Source organism: Panthera onca, chromosome A1, assembly GCF_046562875.1.
Source record: "Panthera onca isolate mPanOnc1 chromosome A1, mPanOnc1 haplotype 2, whole genome shotgun sequence".
In the NCBI taxonomy this organism is placed as follows: domain Eukaryota; kingdom Metazoa; phylum Chordata; class Mammalia; order Carnivora; family Felidae; genus Panthera; species Panthera onca.
The window spans coordinates 44,097,495-44,117,499 of NC_138339.1; the positions used below are offsets into that span (position 1 = coordinate 44,097,495).

Sequence of the window (20,005 nt, forward strand, 5' to 3'; positions counted from 1 at the left end):
TCCCTCCTCTCTAGGTGTGATCATTTATGACAATAGCTCATCGAACTCAGGAAAACACGTTTACCAGTTGATTAAAGGAAATGATAAAGGATGCACTTGAAGAGCCAGATGTAGAGATACATACAGTGAGGACAGGGAGAGTCCTGGGTGCAGGAGCTTCTGTCCTTGTGGAGCTGGGGTGCACCACCTTCCTGATACCTGGATGTGTTCACCAACCTGGAAGTTCTCTGAACCCCAACTCTCTTGGATTTTCTTTTTTTTTTTTTTAATTTATTATTATTATTATTAGTTATTTTGAGAGAGAGAGCAAGCAGAGGAGGGGCAGAGAGGGAGGGAAACAGAGAATCCCAAGCAGGCTCCCCACCATCAGCTTGGAGCCCCATATGGGGCTCGAACTCACAAACCACGAGATCATGACCCTGAGCTGAAATCAAGAGTCAGACACTTAACCGACTGAGCCACCCAGGTGCCCCTGTGTACCTTTCATTTCCTTTTCTTATCTTATAGTATTATCAAGAACTTTCTGTACAACGTTGGAAAGCAGTGGTGAGAGGGGACATCCTTATCTCACACCTGATCTTAGTGGGAAAGCTCCAAGTTTCTCACTATTGATTTGCTGTGGGTTTTTTTGTAGATATTATTCATCAGGTGAGCTATTCCCCTCTATTCTAGTTTACTGACAGTTCTTTTTTTTTTTTTTTATCATGAATGGGTTTTGTGTTTTGTCAAATGCTTTTTCTGCATCTACTGATATGATCATGTGATTTTTATTTTTTAGCCTATTGATATAATAGATTACATTAATTGATTTTCAAATATTGAACCAGCCTTGCATACCTAGAATAAATCCCACTTGGTTGTGGTGTATAATTCCTTTTAGACATCATTGGCTTTGATTTGCTAGTATTTTGTCAAGGATTTTTGATTCCGTGTTCATAAGAGATGTTGGTCCATAGTTTTTTCTCCTTGTAATGTCTGTCTGGTTTTGGTGTTAGGGTATTGCGGGCCTTATAGTATGAACTAGAAGTATTCCTTCTGTTTTCATCCTCTAAGAGAGATTGTAGAGAATTGGTATAATTCCTTCCTTACATCTTTGATAAAACAACTCATTAATTTTAACAGATAAGAGGATTAGTCTCTGTAGAAAGATGCCCACCATCTACCACTCTTTGTTTTCCCCGAGGTATCTGCATGGAACCTTAGATTTCCATAGAACACAGCTTGAGATCACTGATCTAGATCATGAATCAACACATTTTTCTGGAAAGGGAAAGACAGTGAACATTCTAGGCCTTGTGGGTCATATGGTCTCTGTTGCAACTCTTCAACTTGGCCAATACAGTGCAGAAGCAGCCCCAGAAAACAGACATTGGAGATGAAGGTGTGGCCAGGAACTATTTAGTGAAAGCAGGTTACAAAACACCACTACTAATAAAATGGCTAATGCTTGTTGAATGCTTTCTACAACCAGCCACTGTAGTAAATGATGTACATGGATTATCTTCCTTCATTGTCAGAACCACTCTGTGATACAAGTGTAATCTCTAATTTACCGATAGGGAAACCATTTATGTTTCCTTATATAGACAGTTGACCTGTGAACAGCTTGGGGGTTGGGGCGCCAACCCCCTGCACAGCTGAGAATCTTCCTATAACTTTTGACCCTCCCAAAGCTTTACTAATAGCCAGCTGTTGACCGGAAGGCTTCACCTCTCCCTCTAGCCCTTCTTACCACCTCAATGGCTTTTCTGGCCTCTCTAATTACCAGGAGCATAAAGGGAACCACAGTTCCTGTTTAGAGCAAAAAAGGAGTTAGATACCCACAAACGACTGCCTGGGTTAAGGCTATTTCCAAATTAGACCCTGGGAGGGGCAGTGATCCAGCAGAGTTGGGGCCAGGTCTGCTGTTGGGTGTGACCAGACCAGGCAGGCCCAGCACTTTTACAGAGTGGTAGGACTCAGGGACACGTCCTCAAAAATGTGAATTTGGGGATGTGGCGGCTGAGGGTCTACTATGCCCTGGGCATTTTGTGCACATTACCTATGAAGTGGGTGCCATCTGGGCCACATCTCCTAGATGAAGGGAGATTGAGTAGCTTGTCCAGATTTCCTCTATTCGAGGAACTCATGCTCTCCCAACTCATTCCAGCTCTTTCCATGCTGAGCCGGGAACCACGTGGGCTGGCATAGGATCGGTAGGGTCCAAGGTTCATGTTCTCTTAGCCTCCACTCTCAGGAAGGCATCAATGAAGAGGCTAGTGATCAGGTGGTCTGGTAACTCCAGCTCTGTCCCTGAGGAAAGGTGGAGGAGGGAATTCGGGATACTGATCGTGAAGTAGGCCAGCGAGGAGTGGGAGGGATCAGAAAGGAAAAGCATGTTCTGTCTCTGAGGAGCCACCACAGGGAACGGATAGACTGATGCCCCACATGGCAGGACTAACCAAGCTCCAGTCATGAGAAGTGCCAGGGATGTAAGGGTGGGTTCAACACCAGAATCTTCCCTCACAGGGCTGTCCAGGGCAGAGCAAGCTGCTGGTGGTGCTCCCTCTTAGGGCTGGTGTACACACTAAGGCCTGGGACCACCCATCAGAGGGAGGGGATGTGGACTTTTGGTTGGATGACCAACCAGGTCTTCTCCTTCCCTAAGATCCTGCAAGGATAACCATAGCCAAGCTGAGCACCTTTGTGTGTGTGCATTACCTCACTTTAAGAAAAAAAGTATTGTTGGGGGGCCTGTGCAGCTCAGTCGGTTGAACATCTGTCTTTGGCTCAGGTCCTGATCTCACGGTTCATGGGTTCAAGCCCCGCGTCAAGGTCTGTGATGACAGCTCAGAGCCTGGAACCTGCTTCGGATTCTGTGTCTCCCTCTCTCTCTGCCCCTCCGCCGTTTGTGCTCTTTCTCTCTCTCTCCCTCTCTCTCTCTCTCACAAAAATAAATAAAAATATTTTTTAAAAAAGAAAAAGGTATTGTTATTATTTCTATTTTACAGATGAGAAAACCGAAATCCTGGACAGTTAAGCAGCTTGCCCAAGTTCCCAGAGCTGGTAAACAGCCAGGCTGGGACTGAACCTGTTTGTCTATAAAGCCTATGTTCTTTTTCAAGTCTGGGGACCATCATTCAAAAAGGATCAGGATGCCAGGAACCCAAGATAAGCAGACCAATGAGAGCTAGATCCTTATTTCCAGAGACTTTGATATCTTATTTCAAGGCAATCAGGAGATTTGCAGACCCTCCCATCTTAGGTAGCAGATTAAGAAACTCGGCCACTTAAACCAAGTAGCCACAGCCCCTAAGGACATGGAAAACTAAAATCATCTCTACAGACACTCCCCAGAAATTGCAGACTTGAGGTTTTTAAGAGACTGGCACTGATTAAAGGAGAACACAAGAGAGGACCTTGACTCAACCAACCGCTCACAGCATGCTGAGATTTCGTTTTTACTTTGCGTCATCTGACATGGTCAAATCTCTGACACTTTTCAAATTTCAGTTTTCCAACTTCCAATAGCATAACGGTGAAACTTTTCATTCAAACAAAAAGCTGCATTTGTGCAATGCCGTCATCAAGCGTTTGGCATGGGATCATCTTGCTTAAGGCTCACAATAGCCACATGGGGTAGGTACTGTTATGGTTTCCATTCTACAGATGAGGAAACTGAGTTACACAAAAGAATCAGTAGCTTTCCCAATGTTATACGGTTATTAGGTGGTGGAGGGAGAATTTGAATCTAGATTTGCTGAAGTCCAGAGGATGTAGGAGGAAGCCAAGTTGATAAAACTATGACTTGAGCTCCCTCGGTTTGGGTCTGGGGGTTTTCGGTTGGAAGAGACCTGCCCACTGAGGCTCTCTCTTGTGCACACAGAGCCCTTGGGGAACCTTACCAGCACCAGAGAGCCGTTTAAAAAACTGGAAACAACTCAAATGTCCATCAACAGGTGAACGAATAACCATTCGTGGCTTGTGGTACAGCCCTACAATGGAATGCTTACTACTTGGTGATAAAGAAAAACAAGCTACTGATACCCATAATAACATAGATGAATTTCAAAAAAATCATGTGGAGTGGAAGAAGCCAGACAAAAATGAGTATGTACTATATGATTGCATTTATATAAAAGTCTAGAACATTTAAACTACAGTAATTGTGACAGAAAGCAGAATGGTAGTTGCTTGGGGTGGAGAGAAGGGTGGGGGGGATGGCCAAGGCACCTGAGGAAACTTTCTAAGGTGACATAGTCACTGTCGTGGTTGTGGTGATGGTTTCATGAGTGTGTGAAAAAATCAGACATGCAAGGGGCGCCTGGGTGGCTCAGTGAGGTAAGCATCCAACTTGAGAATTAAAAAGAAGAAAAGAAAAGAAAAAAAAAAAAGAGGTGAAATAGGGGAATGGGGATTAAAGAGTATACTTTCCGTGATGAAATGAAATGAAACGAAATGAAAAAAAAAAAAAAAAAGAGAGAGAGAGAGCATCCAAATCTTGATTTTAACCCAGGTCACGATCTCACGGTTCATGAGATTGAGCCCCGCACTGGACTCTGCCCTGATGGCAGGGAGCTTGCGTGGGGATTCTCTCTCCCTCTCTCTGCCCCTCCCCAGCTCTATAAATTAATTAATTAATTAATTAATTAATAGTTTAAAAAATCATACACTTAGAATGTATGCAATTTATTGAGTGGAATTATACCTCGACAACGCTGTTCTTTTAAAACACATTCGAAAGCAAAAATCTTGTGTTTAACAGGAGGCAGAAACAGGGGACTTGCTTGAGCTCACTCAGCATGTGGAGGGGCTCCCTCTGTGGCCCACACCACCATGGGGGTTACGGCCTCACTCGGGTCCAGCCCCCAGGCTCTGCCTCCAGCACCGCAGCCACAAACGACTTCTCTGCAACCGTGGGCTCTGTCTGCACTGGACAAACCAAGGCTTTGGCCACAGGATGGGCAGGTTGACGGAGGCAAAGTGGCTGAGAGCTTTACCCCACTGGTCCCAGAAACCATGACAATGACAGTTCCTGGGAACCCCCAGGGGTCACTCTAGACTGCTGTACTCACAACCTGGGACCTTGACAAAAATGCAAGCCTGCGGAAAAGGACCAGACTAGGAAAACTTCTCCTCTGAAGGATGAACTCAATGTCAACTGTGCACCTACCGTGTCCCAGTCTGCTTTCTCATGTGGATCAGAGGATGGAGTGACATTAATGTAAAGGCATGGCACTCAGTAAACATCCCCCCCAAGGGTACCTATTACACAGCCATCAAATATCCCCAGTGCCTTTTCTGTGCTTGGCCTGATCCTTGAGGGCAGGAAAGACACGTGGACAAAAAGCTTTGTCAAAACACTGAAGCTGGTGGGATAAATGCTGTGAGGGCCAAGAGAAGAAATAAATTACTTCCAGTTGTGGAGAGGTTTCGTGGAGGCTGTGGTATGTAAGGGAGGGAAAGGAATTTGTACATGGAGACAGGATGGGGGTGGGGAGGGTGGGGCAGCACAGACGCAAGCGAGACACCTAGGGGAAACCTAGGGGACACAGGAGTGGCCCGGGTGCAGCAAGGGCTGCAGGGTCAGGCTCTGGAAGAAGCACCCCAATAATATGCAGACACATCGGCTCCCCGCTCCCACCCCTGCAGAGGCCCACACTCTGCTGTGTGATCTTACTTGCTCCATGGACGGCCAGCTGGGCTGCTGGTAGGCGTGGCAGCTTCCCCAGGTCCTCTGGAGCCTGAGATCGAACCTGAGGGCCTCAGCTGGAAACTGGGTGGGGGAGAACTCCTCCAAGGGCCACTCGTCCTAGGCAGCCATGGCGCCTCAATCCTGGGGTGTTCCCAATGGGCCAGCCAGCCTGAACCTGGTCTCCTGGGAGACCGTGAAAACGGAAAAACCCTCAAGTTCATCCCCCCAGAACCCACAGGATGGGTCTTAAACTCCTGCTGGTCAAGCCCAAATGACACTGCCATCTGGTGGCTAAAGAGCCAGATACCATGAGGGTTGGCAGAGGCCCTGGGCTGAGGGCCACAAAGGCACAAATGGTGGAAACTTAATAACTGCATAATGGGACCAAAATTTTGCTCTCACACAGTCTAGAGTTGAAACAAAGTCTTATATAAGTCTGGCTACCAAGTTCCCTGAGTTGAAGGCATTATGAGTGTGCAGAGGAGGAAGCTGCCTCTGAGATTAGGTGACAGATCTAAGGTCACAGCTGGGTCTCCTCCATGCGTGCCCCATAAGTGGTTAAAGCCTTTCTCAGCGTGTGTTACCCAAGACCCTTTCCGAAGGCAAAGGCGGAAAAAACTATTTCCAGGAGATGCCTTTTTCTCTTTCACTTACAATCATATGGTGAAATTTTCCAGAACCTGAACGACATACAGTGGCTTCATCTAGTCCCGAAGGCTAATTAATGGGAGGTGTGCTTGTGTATTCTTGCATGTCACAAATTTGTTTTCATTTCTAATATGGCACAACGTATAGAGCCAAAAGCTCTCTGAGGAACTCAATAATTTTTAAGAGTCTGAGACGTGTACAGAAATGTATTTTTCTTTTAATAAAATAAAGCTACACACACTAAAACATTCCCTTTGTTTTGACATAATGGCCCAGCTGGGAGGTACCGGAGCTTGGACTCTATCCCAGGCAGTCTGTCTTTAAGCCTCTAGCCACTATTCTAACTGTTTAAGATTTAACATCCTTGAAATGCAATGCACTTAAGGATGGACAGAAGTCTTTCAAAATATTGAAAACAAAGGGGATCGCCAATCTGGCCCAACATCTTCACCTTACAGATGAGGAAAAGTGAAGCCCGGAGAGGGGAAGTGACTTGCCAAAGGTCACAGAGCAAAGAATCAGAATCTGCCAGGCCTCTTGCTCCCGGTTGGGAGCTCTTAGAACTCCAACCCAAGAAAGCATTGTAATTACCTTTTCCACAGCATGTGAACGAGTAACATGCAGACATTGCAAGAGACAACACTTCCAACCAAAGTGGCTCGATTTTATTGCAGGGAAGGTAGGGAGGAGCAGAGCAAGTGAGGGTCTCTGTGGGAACCCCCATTGCCGAGTAGGACTGCCAGGCCCCAGGTCTGTCTGGAAGGCAGGAGAGGATCAGCGACCTGGAAGAGAGGAGAAATTAGGTGGGGCAAGAGTGCCATCTGCTGTGCACATGGAGGCATTGCAAAGCAGTAGAGGTTCACTAAGAGGCAGCTGTGGGGGTGCACACCACGCCAGCTAAGCCTGTTATTCTGGGTTGGCTGGAACCCATTAATCTAGCTCAGCCAATCACCACCGAGGCCTTTCTGGGAAACTTCCAGGGCTGCTGGGATGGAACTCCCTGTCCTGTTTTAATTCACGTTGGGAAGGCAGTGAACAAAATCACAAGCAAACAAATCTGCCAAGGTGACTTCGTAACCAAGAAATGCTGGGGCGCCTGGGTGGCTCAGTTGGTTGAGCCTCCAACTTCAGCTCAGGTCATGATCTCACAGTTTGTGGGTTCAAGCCCCACGTCGGGCTCTGTGCTGACAGCTCGGAGCCTGGAGCCTGCTTCGGATTCGGTGTCTCCCTCTCTCTCTGCCCCCACCCGGCTCACACTCTCTCTCTCTCTTTCTCAAAAATAAATAAACATAAAAAATTGTTTAAGAAATGCTCTCCCTGATTCCCAAACCTGGCTTCAAATCCATCACTGGAGAACCTCTTAAAACAGACTGAGGCAGATGCTGCAGGGATGTGTGGGGTAAAGTTCACCTGACAGGTGATTCTCACCGAGAATCTGTGCATCTGAGTCTTTCCACACTACGCGTGTTTGCTCACACACGCCCAGATAAAATTAGCTGCTATCCAGAATTTGCTTCAAAATGGCGGGGGGGGGGGGGGGGGGGGGAGGGGTGGGTACAGTTGGTGGAGCATAGCTGAGACAACGATGGCAAGGACTTATAATTGGATCTGGGTGAGGGTAGATAGGGACTCATTTTCCTACTCGTACATTTAAAATTTGCATAATAAAAAAGCAAAGATAAATAAGTTAATTAAAAACTATGAGAATTATTCAGCCACAGAAAGGAATAAAGTACTGATACATGCTAGGGCTCTGATGAATACTGAAAATATTACACTAATGGAAATCGTATGGTTCCCCCCCCCTTTATTTATTTATTTATTTATTTATTTATTTATTTTGAGAGAGAGCACACACAGGAGGGGCAGAGAAAGGAGAGAGAGAGAATCCCAAGTAGGCTCTGCACTGTCAGCACAGAGCCTGATGCTGGGCTCCAACTCTCAAACCGCGAGATCATGACCTGGGGCCGAAACCAAGAGTCAAACACCCAACTGACTGAGCCACCCAGAAACCACCCTTCGTATGGTTTCTCTTAAATGATACATCCAGAATAGGCAAATTCACAGAGGCAGAAGGCCGATTAGTGGTTCCCACGGGCTGGGAGAGGGGGCCATGTAGAGTGACTACTTAATGGGTTTGGGGCGTTGTCCTGGGGTGATAAAGCTTTGAAACCAGAGAGTTGCACAACATCCTGAACACAGTGGATGCCACTAAGTGGTACACTTCAGCAGTGCCCGGGTGGCTCAGGCCCATTGAGCATCTGACTCTTGGTTTCAGCTCAGGTCATGATCTCACAGTCCGTGAATTCGAGCCCCGCATCACTGGACTCTGTGCTGAAAGGTGGAACCTGCTTAAGATTCTCAACCTCTCTCTGCCCCCAGCCCTGTGTGCGCACACGTGCTCTCTCTCCCTCAAATAAAAAATAACTTCTTTTCTGATTTGGGATGCCTTTCATCCTGCCTCTGCCGCTCGCCTGTGCGTGGCTGGGATCACGTCACTTTCCCTCTCCAGCCTTGTGTTTCTCAACGGCACTGAGAGCACTGATCCACATCAGGGACGTGGCAATCACTGGAACTGAAACACCAAAGGCACTACCTGGGCAGTGACAGCTAGGGAGGGCTGTGCTGTGGAGGATTCTGAAGCTGTGGCTGGGCACAGAGGGAAGGAGTGTTGGCTCCATAAATCACATCTATCCTGGTTCCACGGTGAACGGTTCTGGCACAGGGCACGTTACGTGCCTCTCTGCATTGTGTGAAATTAAAGGGGGCATCCAGCTTGGACACGAGGATTGTTTTTGTACTCATCTGGGAAGAGGGCACGGTCAGGAAGCTGACAGCCGTTCCGAGTGGGAAGAGAGACCAAGTTGAATTAACTTACCTGGTCAGTGCACAGGAGCATGAGACCCGGGGCACAGGCGTCCTCTCAGATGGGACAGTTTATCAAACCATTGCTCAGAGTCATACACTCTATACTTAAACCCCGCTGATCATGAGATGCACTCCCCAAGTCATAAAAGGGACCCTGGGAGACATCTAACACAGTGCTCTGTGTGCTCTAGGAAGGCTGTGAGGATTCCTGAACTTAGGATTTGCATTAGATAATGAAATATTTTGTACAAGGGGCCTCACCCACCTGCCCCCGTTGGTCCATCTTGGGCCCAGGGGTCCAGGCCCTCATTACTTGGGGCCGAGGTAGGAAACAGCTTTTCCTGTTTTTCCCAGCGTCTCCAGCAGAAGGTCCACGCTGTGCTCAGAGTTGATGCAAACCTTCTTGTTGGGTAGGTCAATGTCAAACTCAACTCCTGCAGGAAGAGGAAGTCGGGGGGTGTGGGAAGGAAGCAGAGATCATCCCAGTCAGAGCAAGAAAGAGTCCAGGCTACAAAATTCTTATTCACAACCGCCTTCCCCTTTCCTCCACACCAGGTGCCAGCAAAATCTTAGGGCCAGAGGACATGTGTTACGCATTTTGGGCCACATGGACTCAGCTGCATATTCTTCTCTGTGTGTATCGCTTTTACAGTCCTTTAAAAATGTAAAAACCAGGGCACTAGGGTGGCTCAGTCGGTTAAGCATCTAACTCTAGGTTTCAGCTCAGGTCATGTTCTCACAGTTCGTGAGGTCAAGCTCTGCGTCAGGCTCTGCGCTGACAGCACAGAGCCTACCTGGGATTCTCTCTCTCAGAAAAAAAAAATAAACTTTAAAAAAATGCAAAAACCATTCAGCTGTACAAAAACAGACTGTTGGCCAGATTTGGCCCATGGGCTATAGTTTGCCAATCCCTACTCTAGATTGGGCTTCTTTCAAGTTTTTTTTCTTCTTTTTAATTTCAAAAGTAAAATACAGGTATGCCTGGGTGGCTCAGTCGGTTAAGTGTCCAACTCTTTTTTTTTCTTTTTTTGTTTTTTTTTCTTTTTAATGTTTTTTTAATTTATTTTTGAAGGAGAGAGAGAGAGAGACACAGACAGAGCATGAGCGAGGGAGGAGCAGAGAGAGAGGGAAACACAGAATTCGAAGCCGGCTCCAGGCTCTATGCTGTCAGCACAGAGCCCGATGCAAGGCTGAAACTCACGAAACGCGAGATCATGACCTGAGCCAAAGTCGGACACTCAACCGACTGAGCCACCCAGGCGCCCCTAAGTGTCCAACTCTTGATGTCAGCTCAAGTCATAATCTCACAGTTTGTGAGATCAAGCCTCATTTTGGGCTCTGCACTCGCAGGGTGGAGCCTGCTTGGGATTTTCTCTCACCCTCTCTCTCTGCCCCTCCTCACCCTCTCAAATAAATAAACTAAAAAAAATAATAATAATACAGATACGCCATTAAAAAAAGGCAAACGTGTCTGAATAAAACTAGAGCGTTAAGGCTCCCTACTATCTCCTACCTCCAGAAGTCACTACAAACAGCACGGCATCTACCCAGTCTTTTTTGCAGACAGACAAATGAAAAATAATTCCCCCAAAGGGCATCATACTGTATACACAGGTCTTGCTATATTTCACTTTCCGATGTCTGGGATACCTTGCCCATCTTAGTATACACAGGCTTACATAATTTTTTAGCAGCTACACTGCATTCCCTAGTGTGGATGTACCATACACCCACTCGGTCCCCTGCTGAGGGACACTGACATTGCTGCCTCCAATTTTGCACTATTATCACACAATGGCTGCAGTAAGCACACTTGAGCATAGCTTATAAAACTTGTCCAACTATTTCTATGCCATGAATTTACAGGATGGAAACTGTGGGGCAACAGACTGGCACGTGTTAAATGTTGATATTGTAAAACCACCCTTCAGAAGGACGGTGCCAATGTCAAGCCACCCACCTCACCCCCAGAGCAGTACATGGGAGTACCTATAATGTGTTTTGTTGAGAAGACAGAATGCAGAGAGAAAGCCCCTGATAGGTTCTAGGCCTGGCTTCATTATTGACTTGTTGGATGGCCACAGGCGGGTCCTGCCCATTAGAGGCCTCAGTCTCCCCATCTGTACATGAAGGAATTGGGGGTGGCCAGCCACTATGGTCTCTCCGGTTCACATATGCCATTAGTTTGTGAATCCTCAGGCCCAGAACTGTTCATCTAAGACCCCAACTCAGAAAACCCTTCTACCTCACCTCAAGAGGCCACCCAGGAGGGGACAGTAGTGAAAGACAGGGAGAAACCTGTCCCAGTTCAAAGGGAGATCCCCAAATGCTTGAAGAGCCTTAAAAAGCCCATGACACAGGATTTTTTTATTTTTATGTTTATTTATTTTTGAGAGAAAGAGAGATAGAGCATGAATGGGGGAGGGGCAGGCAGGGAGGGAGACACAGAATCTGAAGCAGGCTCCAGGCTCTGAGCTGTCAGCACAGAGCCTAACGCGGGGCTTGAACTCACAAACCGTGAGATCATGACCCGAGCTGAAGTCAGACGCTTAACCGACTGAGCCACCCAGGCACAGGATTTTATCATAATGTCTGAATTTGTACCTAATGGATACCAAGGGAGGGAAAAAAAAATGCAGTGTGTCCTAGCTACACGCTGGATTTTTGTCTTTCATTTCAGAAGTGTCTCCCTCCTCTTTGGAATAAATATTTTGGTGGCATCGTAGAGCTGGAGGAAACTCTGGGATCATCTAATCCAGTGGGTTTCAAACTGTTTTCCCTGCAGCCCAGATTCCAGGTCGGGTGTCAAGAGTGACATAGACGCACCCTCCCTTCATCCGGAGTGTGCCTCTTGGTATCCGAGGGGCTTCTGAGCAGTTTCATTCTTAAAATATCCACGGTGAAAGCTGACACAGGCTGACAGGCCCATACCACAGCTGGGGAAACTCAGGCCCCCGGGAGAAGAGGCCACAGTCACACAAGAAAAGTCAGCAGTCACGTTTTCCCCACTGCCTCAGATGCTTTCAAGCTAAGATTCCAGTTTAGGGGACTCAAAACCAGCCATTGACTCACTTCGGGCAAGTCACTTCCCCTCTTGGGCACTGGTGTCAACATCCCCATTCCACAGATGAAAAGGACAGCTCAGAGGAAATGTTCCAAGTGCTAGTGAGAGCACATCCATGTGGAAGCCCTCTGAAAACCGGGTATTATCTAGGGTCATAAAAATGAAAATCTTATCAAGAAATAAAATAAAACTAATTACCTCATGGAGCCCCAGGGCCAGATCCCAGCCCTCTCTGGGCTTCAGTTTCCCCAGCTGAGAACTGAGGAGGCTGGATGAGAATAATCATTTTCTTTTTTATTTATTTTTTAACGTTTGTTTATTTTGAGACAGAGATAGAACATGAGCGGGGGAGGGGCAGAGAGCGAGGCAGACACAGAATCCAAAGCAGGCCCCAGGCTCTGAGCTGTCAGCGCTGAGCCCGACACGGGGCTCGAATTCAAGGACTGCGAGATCATGGCCTGAGCCAAAGTCGGACGCTTGACTGACTGAGCCACCCAGGCGCCGCGAGAGTAATCACTTTCTAAATATGTCCAAAAGGGGTGTGTTAGGAGTTCTGCACATGACTTGAGCCAAAGTTTATTTTTTTTTAATATTACAATTTTAAAAACGTTAATAGAAAATGACACTCAAATGTACCTTATCAAAAGTTACCACACTGAAGATCACCAACATATTAACTAGTTCTGCCAGGACTCTGAGGTAGATTGTGGGGCCGAATCCCAGCTCTGCCACTTACTGTGTGATCTCAGCCACATTGATTAACCTCTCTGAACTTCAGTTCCTCCTGCTTATAATGGAGATAGTCCAAGAAGCTACCGAAATGGTTGTGGTGACAGGTAGATGACTTGATCCTCAGAAGCCACTAAGCAGAGTATTTGACACATGCTAAGTACTCACTACATCGTAGTTTTACTGTTGCTATCAGCTTCAACTCAAGCTTCTGCCCCACCTCTGCATGCACTTGAGCATGACAGAAGTGCCTCGGTCTCCCCCACCTCGCTCCTAACCCTGGGCCGCTCACTCACCTCCCAGCTTGTTGAGCACCCGACTGACCGCATTGGAGCAGCCTTCACAGGTCATGTCCACAGAGAACTCGTGTTTCTAAAACAGACAAAGGGGACCATGAGCTAAGTTGTGCAGAGCGACCCAGATACCCCAGCAGTGCGCAGGTCCACCCAGAGACCAAGACAAAGGGCAGAGAGGGCAAGATCTGTCATCAGACTCACCAGTGGCCTGATTCTGAGCCCTTCTAGTAAACTGTAAAGTGGAGGAAGGAAGGGTTTCTCCATCTTACAGGTTGTTGTATTAAATGAGGTAATCCATATAAATCCGTTAGGAGTGTCTAGCACACAATGAGTAGAACCACGTGAGAAGCTAGTTTCAAATGCTGGTTTCTAGTCTTACCTTCAAAATCTTGATTCTTGAGTTATGGGGTTGTCTCAAGACATTGATAACTCTGATATGGGGTGGGCCCACGCACTCTGAGCAATGCTGATCTGGTGGTCTTATCTACGCATCGGAAGATCACCTTCTGCATTAGAATCCCTTGAGAACTTCCAAAAACCACCAGTTCTGATCAACAAGTCTGGGCTGGGGCGTCTGTTAGGGCTAATAAGCTTCACTGGTGTTCGGATACACAGAGATCACTGTTGTCATCCACATGCCTGCCAGAGGCAGCCCCTGAGTCCTGGGAAGGGAAGGGAAGGGAAGGAATTTGCCTGGGCTCCCAGTGAGTTGGAGGCCGGGCCAGTAAGGGGACTCAGACTCCTGGACTCTTCATACAGGCTCAACATCCTATAGTCTCCAGGGTATCTGACAAACCAAGTGCATGAAGGCAAGCTTTGTTCAGTTCATTGCCGCAATCCAATACTTGAACAGTGAGTGCCTGGCACAGAGTAGGTGCTTGAGTTGGGTGAATGGATGATTGACACGGCTGGTTGAGGGTCTCTGGGTCCTTCCTTTGCTTTCAGACAAGGATTACTTATACCAATACATCCTTTATTTTAAAATCTCTGGAAATAAGATGAGCTTCAGTTCCCAGGTCTAGCACTTACAAGCTGTATGATTAAGTTACTGAACTCCTCTTGCCTTGGTTTCTACATCTGCAAAATGGGGATGAGAGTCCCTCTCCAGGTTAGTGAATGGGACAAACATTTTAAGTGTGCTGGCCAGCATCCAAGATGGCTCCAGTGATCTCCAAGTCCTGAGTATTTATGCCCTTGAGAAGTCCCATTCCACTATGTCTCAGGGCTGGGTGTCCAGTAGAATAGGGTTGAAGTGATGTTATGTGACTTCTGAGACTAGGTCATAAAAGACATTGTGGCTACTTCCTTGCTCTCTCTCTGGGATCATTCACTCTGGAGGAAGCTGGCTGCGACTTTTTTTTTTTTTTTTTTTTTAATTTTGGGTGTGGGGAGGGGAAGAGAGACAGAAAGTAGGAGAGAATCCTAAGCAGGCTACACACACAGTGCGGAGCCCGACACGGGGTTCGATCTCACTACGGTGAGACCATGACCTGAGCCGAAATCAAGAGTCGGATGCTTAACCCAGGTGCCTCTGGCTGCAAAATCTTAAAGACCCTCAAGTGACCCTATAGAGAGGTGCTCATGTTGAGGAACTAAGTCTCCAGCCAAAAGCGAGGTGAGGGAGCCATCGTGGAAGCAGATGCTCCTTAAGATGAGTACAGTCTGGGCCAACATCTTCATTACAGCTTCACCAGAGATCCTGAGCCAGGAACACCCCACTGAGCTGCTCCCAGATTCCTGACTCTCAGAAACTATGAATTAATGAACGTTTATTGTTTTAAACTACCAAGGTTTGAGATAATTACTCAGGAGCAACATATAACTAAAACGTGACGTAAAGAGGTTGGAGCCTACCAGTAGTTTCCACGGGGTGAAAAATTAGTTGTTGGATTATTATTTTTAGTTTGTTCCAATCTTTTTTTTTTAACTTCAAAAAAAAAAAGGCTACATTTTTCATACAGCACTTCAAAATATTTCAAATTTGTTATCTCAGTTGGAATTCTGGACATAGCAATGTTTCTTGCTGGGAGACCCCAGGCAAAAATCCCTGTGCCTTACTGGCCCCAGTCAGGGGTATATAATACCTTATCCATACCAAAAAGGTATTAGCCAACTCAAGTTTTCTCAACCTCCGTGCACACAGGAATCACCTGGGGGCTTGAGGACATGGGACTCTGCAGGTGGCTGCCTCAATCAGCATTGAGGCTCTGGGGTGGGCCCTGGGCCCCTCCATTTTTAACTCACTGGGGGGATACCAGGAGGCAAGACCATACCCCTGCAAAAAATTAGACTAATGGCGGTGCCTAGATGGCTCAGTCTGTTGAGTCTCTGACTTCAGTTCAGGTCATGATGTCATGGTTTGTGGGTTTGAGCCCTGCATTGGGCTCTGCGCTGACAGCTCAGAGCCTGGAGCCTGCTTCAGATTCTGTGTGTGTCTCTCTCTGCCCCTCCTCTGCTTGTGCCTTCTCTCGATCAAAAATAAATAAATTTAAAAAAATTGGATGGGGCGCCTGGGTGACTCACTTGGTTAAGCGTCCAACATCGGCTCAGGTCATGATCTCGCGGTCCGTGAGTTCGAGCCCCGCGTCGGGCCCTGTGCTGATAGCTCAGAGCCCGGAGCCTGTTTCAGATTCTGTGTCTCCCTCTCTCTGACCCTCCCCCATTCATGCTCTGTCTCTCTCTGTCTCAAAAATCAATAAACGTTAAAAAAAAAATTAAAAAAAAAAATTGGACTAATGGCTTCTCAAGCTCTTTCCAAGTCTCAGAACATCTTTGGGTCTGGCTTATCATCATGGGGTCCATGGGAAACTAAGACCAAGAGTTAGGAGTTTGGCTTTCAACTATTTTATTGAGGCCAGATCTGCAAAGACTGCCTTAAAGAAAATGGTCAGTTTTTCTTTTCTTCTAGTTAAACCCCACTCATTCCTTCAGCTTGTTGGAGGACACTATCAGCATGACCTGGGAGCTTGCAAAAACGCAAAATCTTAGGTCCCACCGCAGGCCTCCTGAATCAGAATCTTCATTTTAACAAGACATCCAGGGGGCACCTGGCTGGCTCAGTCGGTGGAATATGCGACTCTTGATCCCGGGGCGGTGAGTTTTGAGCCCCATGTAGGGTTTTACTTTAAAAATAAAAATAAATAAAAATTAAAAAGACACCCAGTTTATTTCTACCCACATTACAGTTTGAGATGCTGTTCTAGAAGGTGAATTGGCAAACTACAGCCTGCCTGTGACCTGGTCTTATGAGGTTTTACTGAAACACAGCTAAGCTCGTTGGTGCACTTTCACATTGGAATGGCAGAGCTGAGTAGTTGTAATGGACCACGTGGTTCATGAAGCCTAAGGCATTTTTTTTTTATTTAAAAAAATTTGTTTTAACATTTATTTATTTTTTAGAGACAGAGAGAGGCAGAACATGAGCAGGGGAGGGGGAAAGAGAGAGAGAGATACAGAATCTGAAGGAAGCTCCAGGCTCTGAGCTGTTAGCACAGAGCCCGACGCGGGGCCCAAACTCACGAACTGCAAGACCATGACCTGAGCCGAAGTCAGACGCTCAACCGACTGAGCCACCCAGGTGCCCCAAGCCTAAAGCATTTTTAAGTATTTACCTGGCCCTTTAAGAAAAAGTGCGCTGACCCCTGCTCTAGAATAACCATCAGACAATCGATTTATCGATTGGGTATTTATCAATACCCAATCAAAGCTTTAAAGGGTTCACAAGACCAAGATAATACCTAAATCTATTTATTGAGTGCCCGTATGTGCCAAATGCTCTTTGTACGGTATCTTGAGTTAGTCCTCGCTCAGCTTGGAAAAGGAGCTAGTCACCCTGTTTTTCTCCTGAAGTTCCCAGGGGTTCACTGAGCTGCCCATGATCACATGGTAAGTCTGTGCTGAGGCGTGGGATGTGAACCCAGGCTCTCCTGGCTCCAAGGCCATTTTAGCTGTGGAGCAGCCAACACACTGCCAGCTGCCACTCCATGACGGTGACTCTCAGCAGGAGCTCTGGGAGTGGGACACCTTGCGAAAAAGCACAAGTTTATGCTGCCCAAGAACCTAAAGGCAACAAACACGGGCAGCTTTCTGCTGCTGACTACAGAGAGCAGGCCCCCTTTCAGCCTCCACAGTACAGAGGTCAGAAGCCAGAAGGCGGCTTCTGGGTGGCAAATGTTACAATTTAGTGCTCTTCTCCTCTAGTTGGAGTTGCAAAAGTCGATTTGGGGGTGGGAGAAAAATCTACTTAATGGGCAGAATAATCTATTCTTTACAGAGAAGCCCAAGGCCGGCCGGCCCCCTGTTGCCTCAGTCCCTCAGAGCCTCCTCCCCCCATCACCTCTAAGACGGGTCCTTGAAAGCAATGAAAAAAAGTCTAGTAAACTGTACGACTCCTTAATTGAAATCAGAACTGGAAGGGCAGGAACGCAGTGGGGTCACATTGTCCAGCCCCTTCCCAGGGAAGAGATTCTTTCTCGAAAATCCAGGCTATTCAGTCTTTGAGCACAATGTCGATAAGCAGTTTACTAACGCTAATATTTGAGTGCAAACTACATGTCGGGCATTGCTCGAAACCCTCTGTGTGCATTACTGTGTTTAATCACCACAATGTTCCCAGGAGATGGCCTCATTATCCCTTCTTGACAGAAGAGGGAGCTTAAGTTCAGACGTTAGGTCACTCACTCAGGATGACACAGCTAGTGAGTAGCAGGGCCTAGGCCTTGTCTCTTCCAAGCCTAACCTCTCAGCCACTGTGGTCCTTGTTAAAGTGGGGTTAACACTTGCCCGCCTATAGGTCCTACCCTATTTGTCCGATGTCTACACAAGAGCTACCATTTCTTGGGGACTAGCTATGTCAGTGGCTATGCTACATATTTTATATTTTACCTGGCATTTTTCCAGGTAATACTAACAATAGTCCTCTGAGATCACGGTTTTTATTCCCATTTTACAGATGAGGAAATCAAGGCACAGAGAGGCAAAGCAACTTGCCTGAGGTCACCCAGTTGACAGGCGAGGGCACAGATTTTTCAGAGGCTTCTGAGATTCCAAGTTTTTGTTGGAGAATCCTCTCGTGTGACACGCTCTTCCCCTCTCAGTTTTGACCACGGGTCCCTGAACTAATACCGCCTTCCTTCAGCTGCTCATCTTGTGATATGGTGCCTTCATTCTGATCATCCGCTCTGGAGGGTCTTTCGCTTGTCAAAATCCCCAGAAGCGAACCCAGAATAGAGTGATTCTCAAGCTGGCCTTTCCTTCACTGCCACCCCCTACAAAAACCATCACTATCCCAGTCCCAGGGGGATTAATGCTGTCCTCTTAACATTGCTAAAGGCAGATCTGCTCAAGTAGGAGGGCTGATTCTGTCGGGTTCTTTGTCCATACTTTGTGTTGTCTGAGGATTTGTCTCAAGGCACTTGGCAAAACCCTAGGGAAATGACACCTGAGATGTTTGTGGCTTGGCCCAGGGAACTTCTTGCTTACCTGTCAGCTCCCCAAAGCTAGGCTGCTAAGACACAGGGTATCTGTGGGACACATCTGCGTATACGCTTGAAGCAGAGCCATTAACTAGGCACCCTGGAGGAAATTGGTAAACACCACATGACCCCAACCAGGATCTACAGGATGTAACTGACATCACAGTTTATTCCCAAGCCGGTGTGACCACTTTTGTCTGGCACTTCCCAAGTGATCAGGCCAGGAGAGACTGGGAGACTAAAGATAAGGGGCTTAATCCTGGCTCCACCCAACGCCTGCGAGACCTCCCTCCAGTAAGTCACTGGGCTTTTTCTTTTTTTTTATCTGTGAAAGTCCTTAATTCCTTATCTACAAAATGAGGCCTTGAGCAACCACGTAAGTGCTTTAAGACTGAGTGAACTTCAAAGGCTAAGACCGGCTCATTCCTCCCCAAACTCGGTCATTGAGCAACTGGCAACTTTGAGCAGGTCCCTTAACCTCTCTAGGGCTTAGGGGTTCAGGTTCAGAAAGTGATCCGTAGGAAAGGTTAAAAGCACGGTCTCCATTCAGCGCTGAACTGAAAATCGGCCAGAGTGGGCAGGGGAAGGGAAGGAAACCACGGACCTCTGAAAACCTGCCGCGTCCCGGAGGCCACAGCCACGCTCCCCCTCCCCCCACCATCTTCCCCCCTCCCCCATTCCCCCTTTCAGGCCAGGTCCGCGGACCGGCACAAGCAGGGCGAAGGCGCAGGGACTAGACGTCCCAGTTCCAGCTCGCCACCCGCTCGGCGACTGTGCCCTTCCCTGGGTCTCAGTTTCCCCATCTATGCAAGGAAGGGCTGGGCTTGTAACCACTGGAGGCCCTGCAGCTCCGATGTCCTGAAGCCTGACTCCTACATAAAACCCCTTTCGGATCGGATTTTCTGGAAGGTCGCAGAAGCTGGGAGTAGATGGGAAGAGAGTGAGAAGAGAGACAATAACTCCGGCTGCGGCCTGAGCCCTTGAAGAGCGACGTGTGGCCGATCGGCGGTGCAGCGGAGGCGCAAGCCGGGGGCCCGGGTCTGCGCGGGGCGGGAGCTAGCAGGAACTTACCGGCATGACTGTGGATGTGGTGATAGCGACGCCTGGGCTGGCTCTGAGCTCTAGCGCCGCTGTGCTTCCGGGGCTGGGTGCCGAGAAGCGCCGCCCCTCACGCGAAACCCCGCCCCCTTCGCCGCGGCCGGCCGTTAGGCCCCGCCTCCCTGGCCGCGCGGGCAGGAGCCGCTGGACCGCC

At 47.7% G+C, this 20,005-nt stretch overlaps 1 protein-coding gene across 1 annotated transcript; it reads right to left on the bottom strand.

Annotated features, from left to right (window-relative positions):
- Positions 1–6,965: 6,965 nt before the first annotated feature.
- ATOX1 (antioxidant 1 copper chaperone) lies at positions 6,966–19,913 on the bottom strand. The gene is made up of 4 exons (XM_060634772.2): positions 19,825–19,913; positions 13,280–13,355; positions 9,456–9,624; positions 6,966–7,104 (listed from the first exon to the last, which is right to left on the bottom strand). The coding sequence occupies exons 1-3, from the start codon at positions 19,828–19,830 to the stop codon at positions 9,500–9,502; spliced, it is 207 nt and encodes a 68-aa protein (XP_060490755.1). The 5' UTR covers positions 19,831–19,913; the 3' UTR covers positions 6,966–7,104; positions 9,456–9,499.
- Between the last annotated feature and the right edge of the window lie 92 nt (positions 19,914–20,005).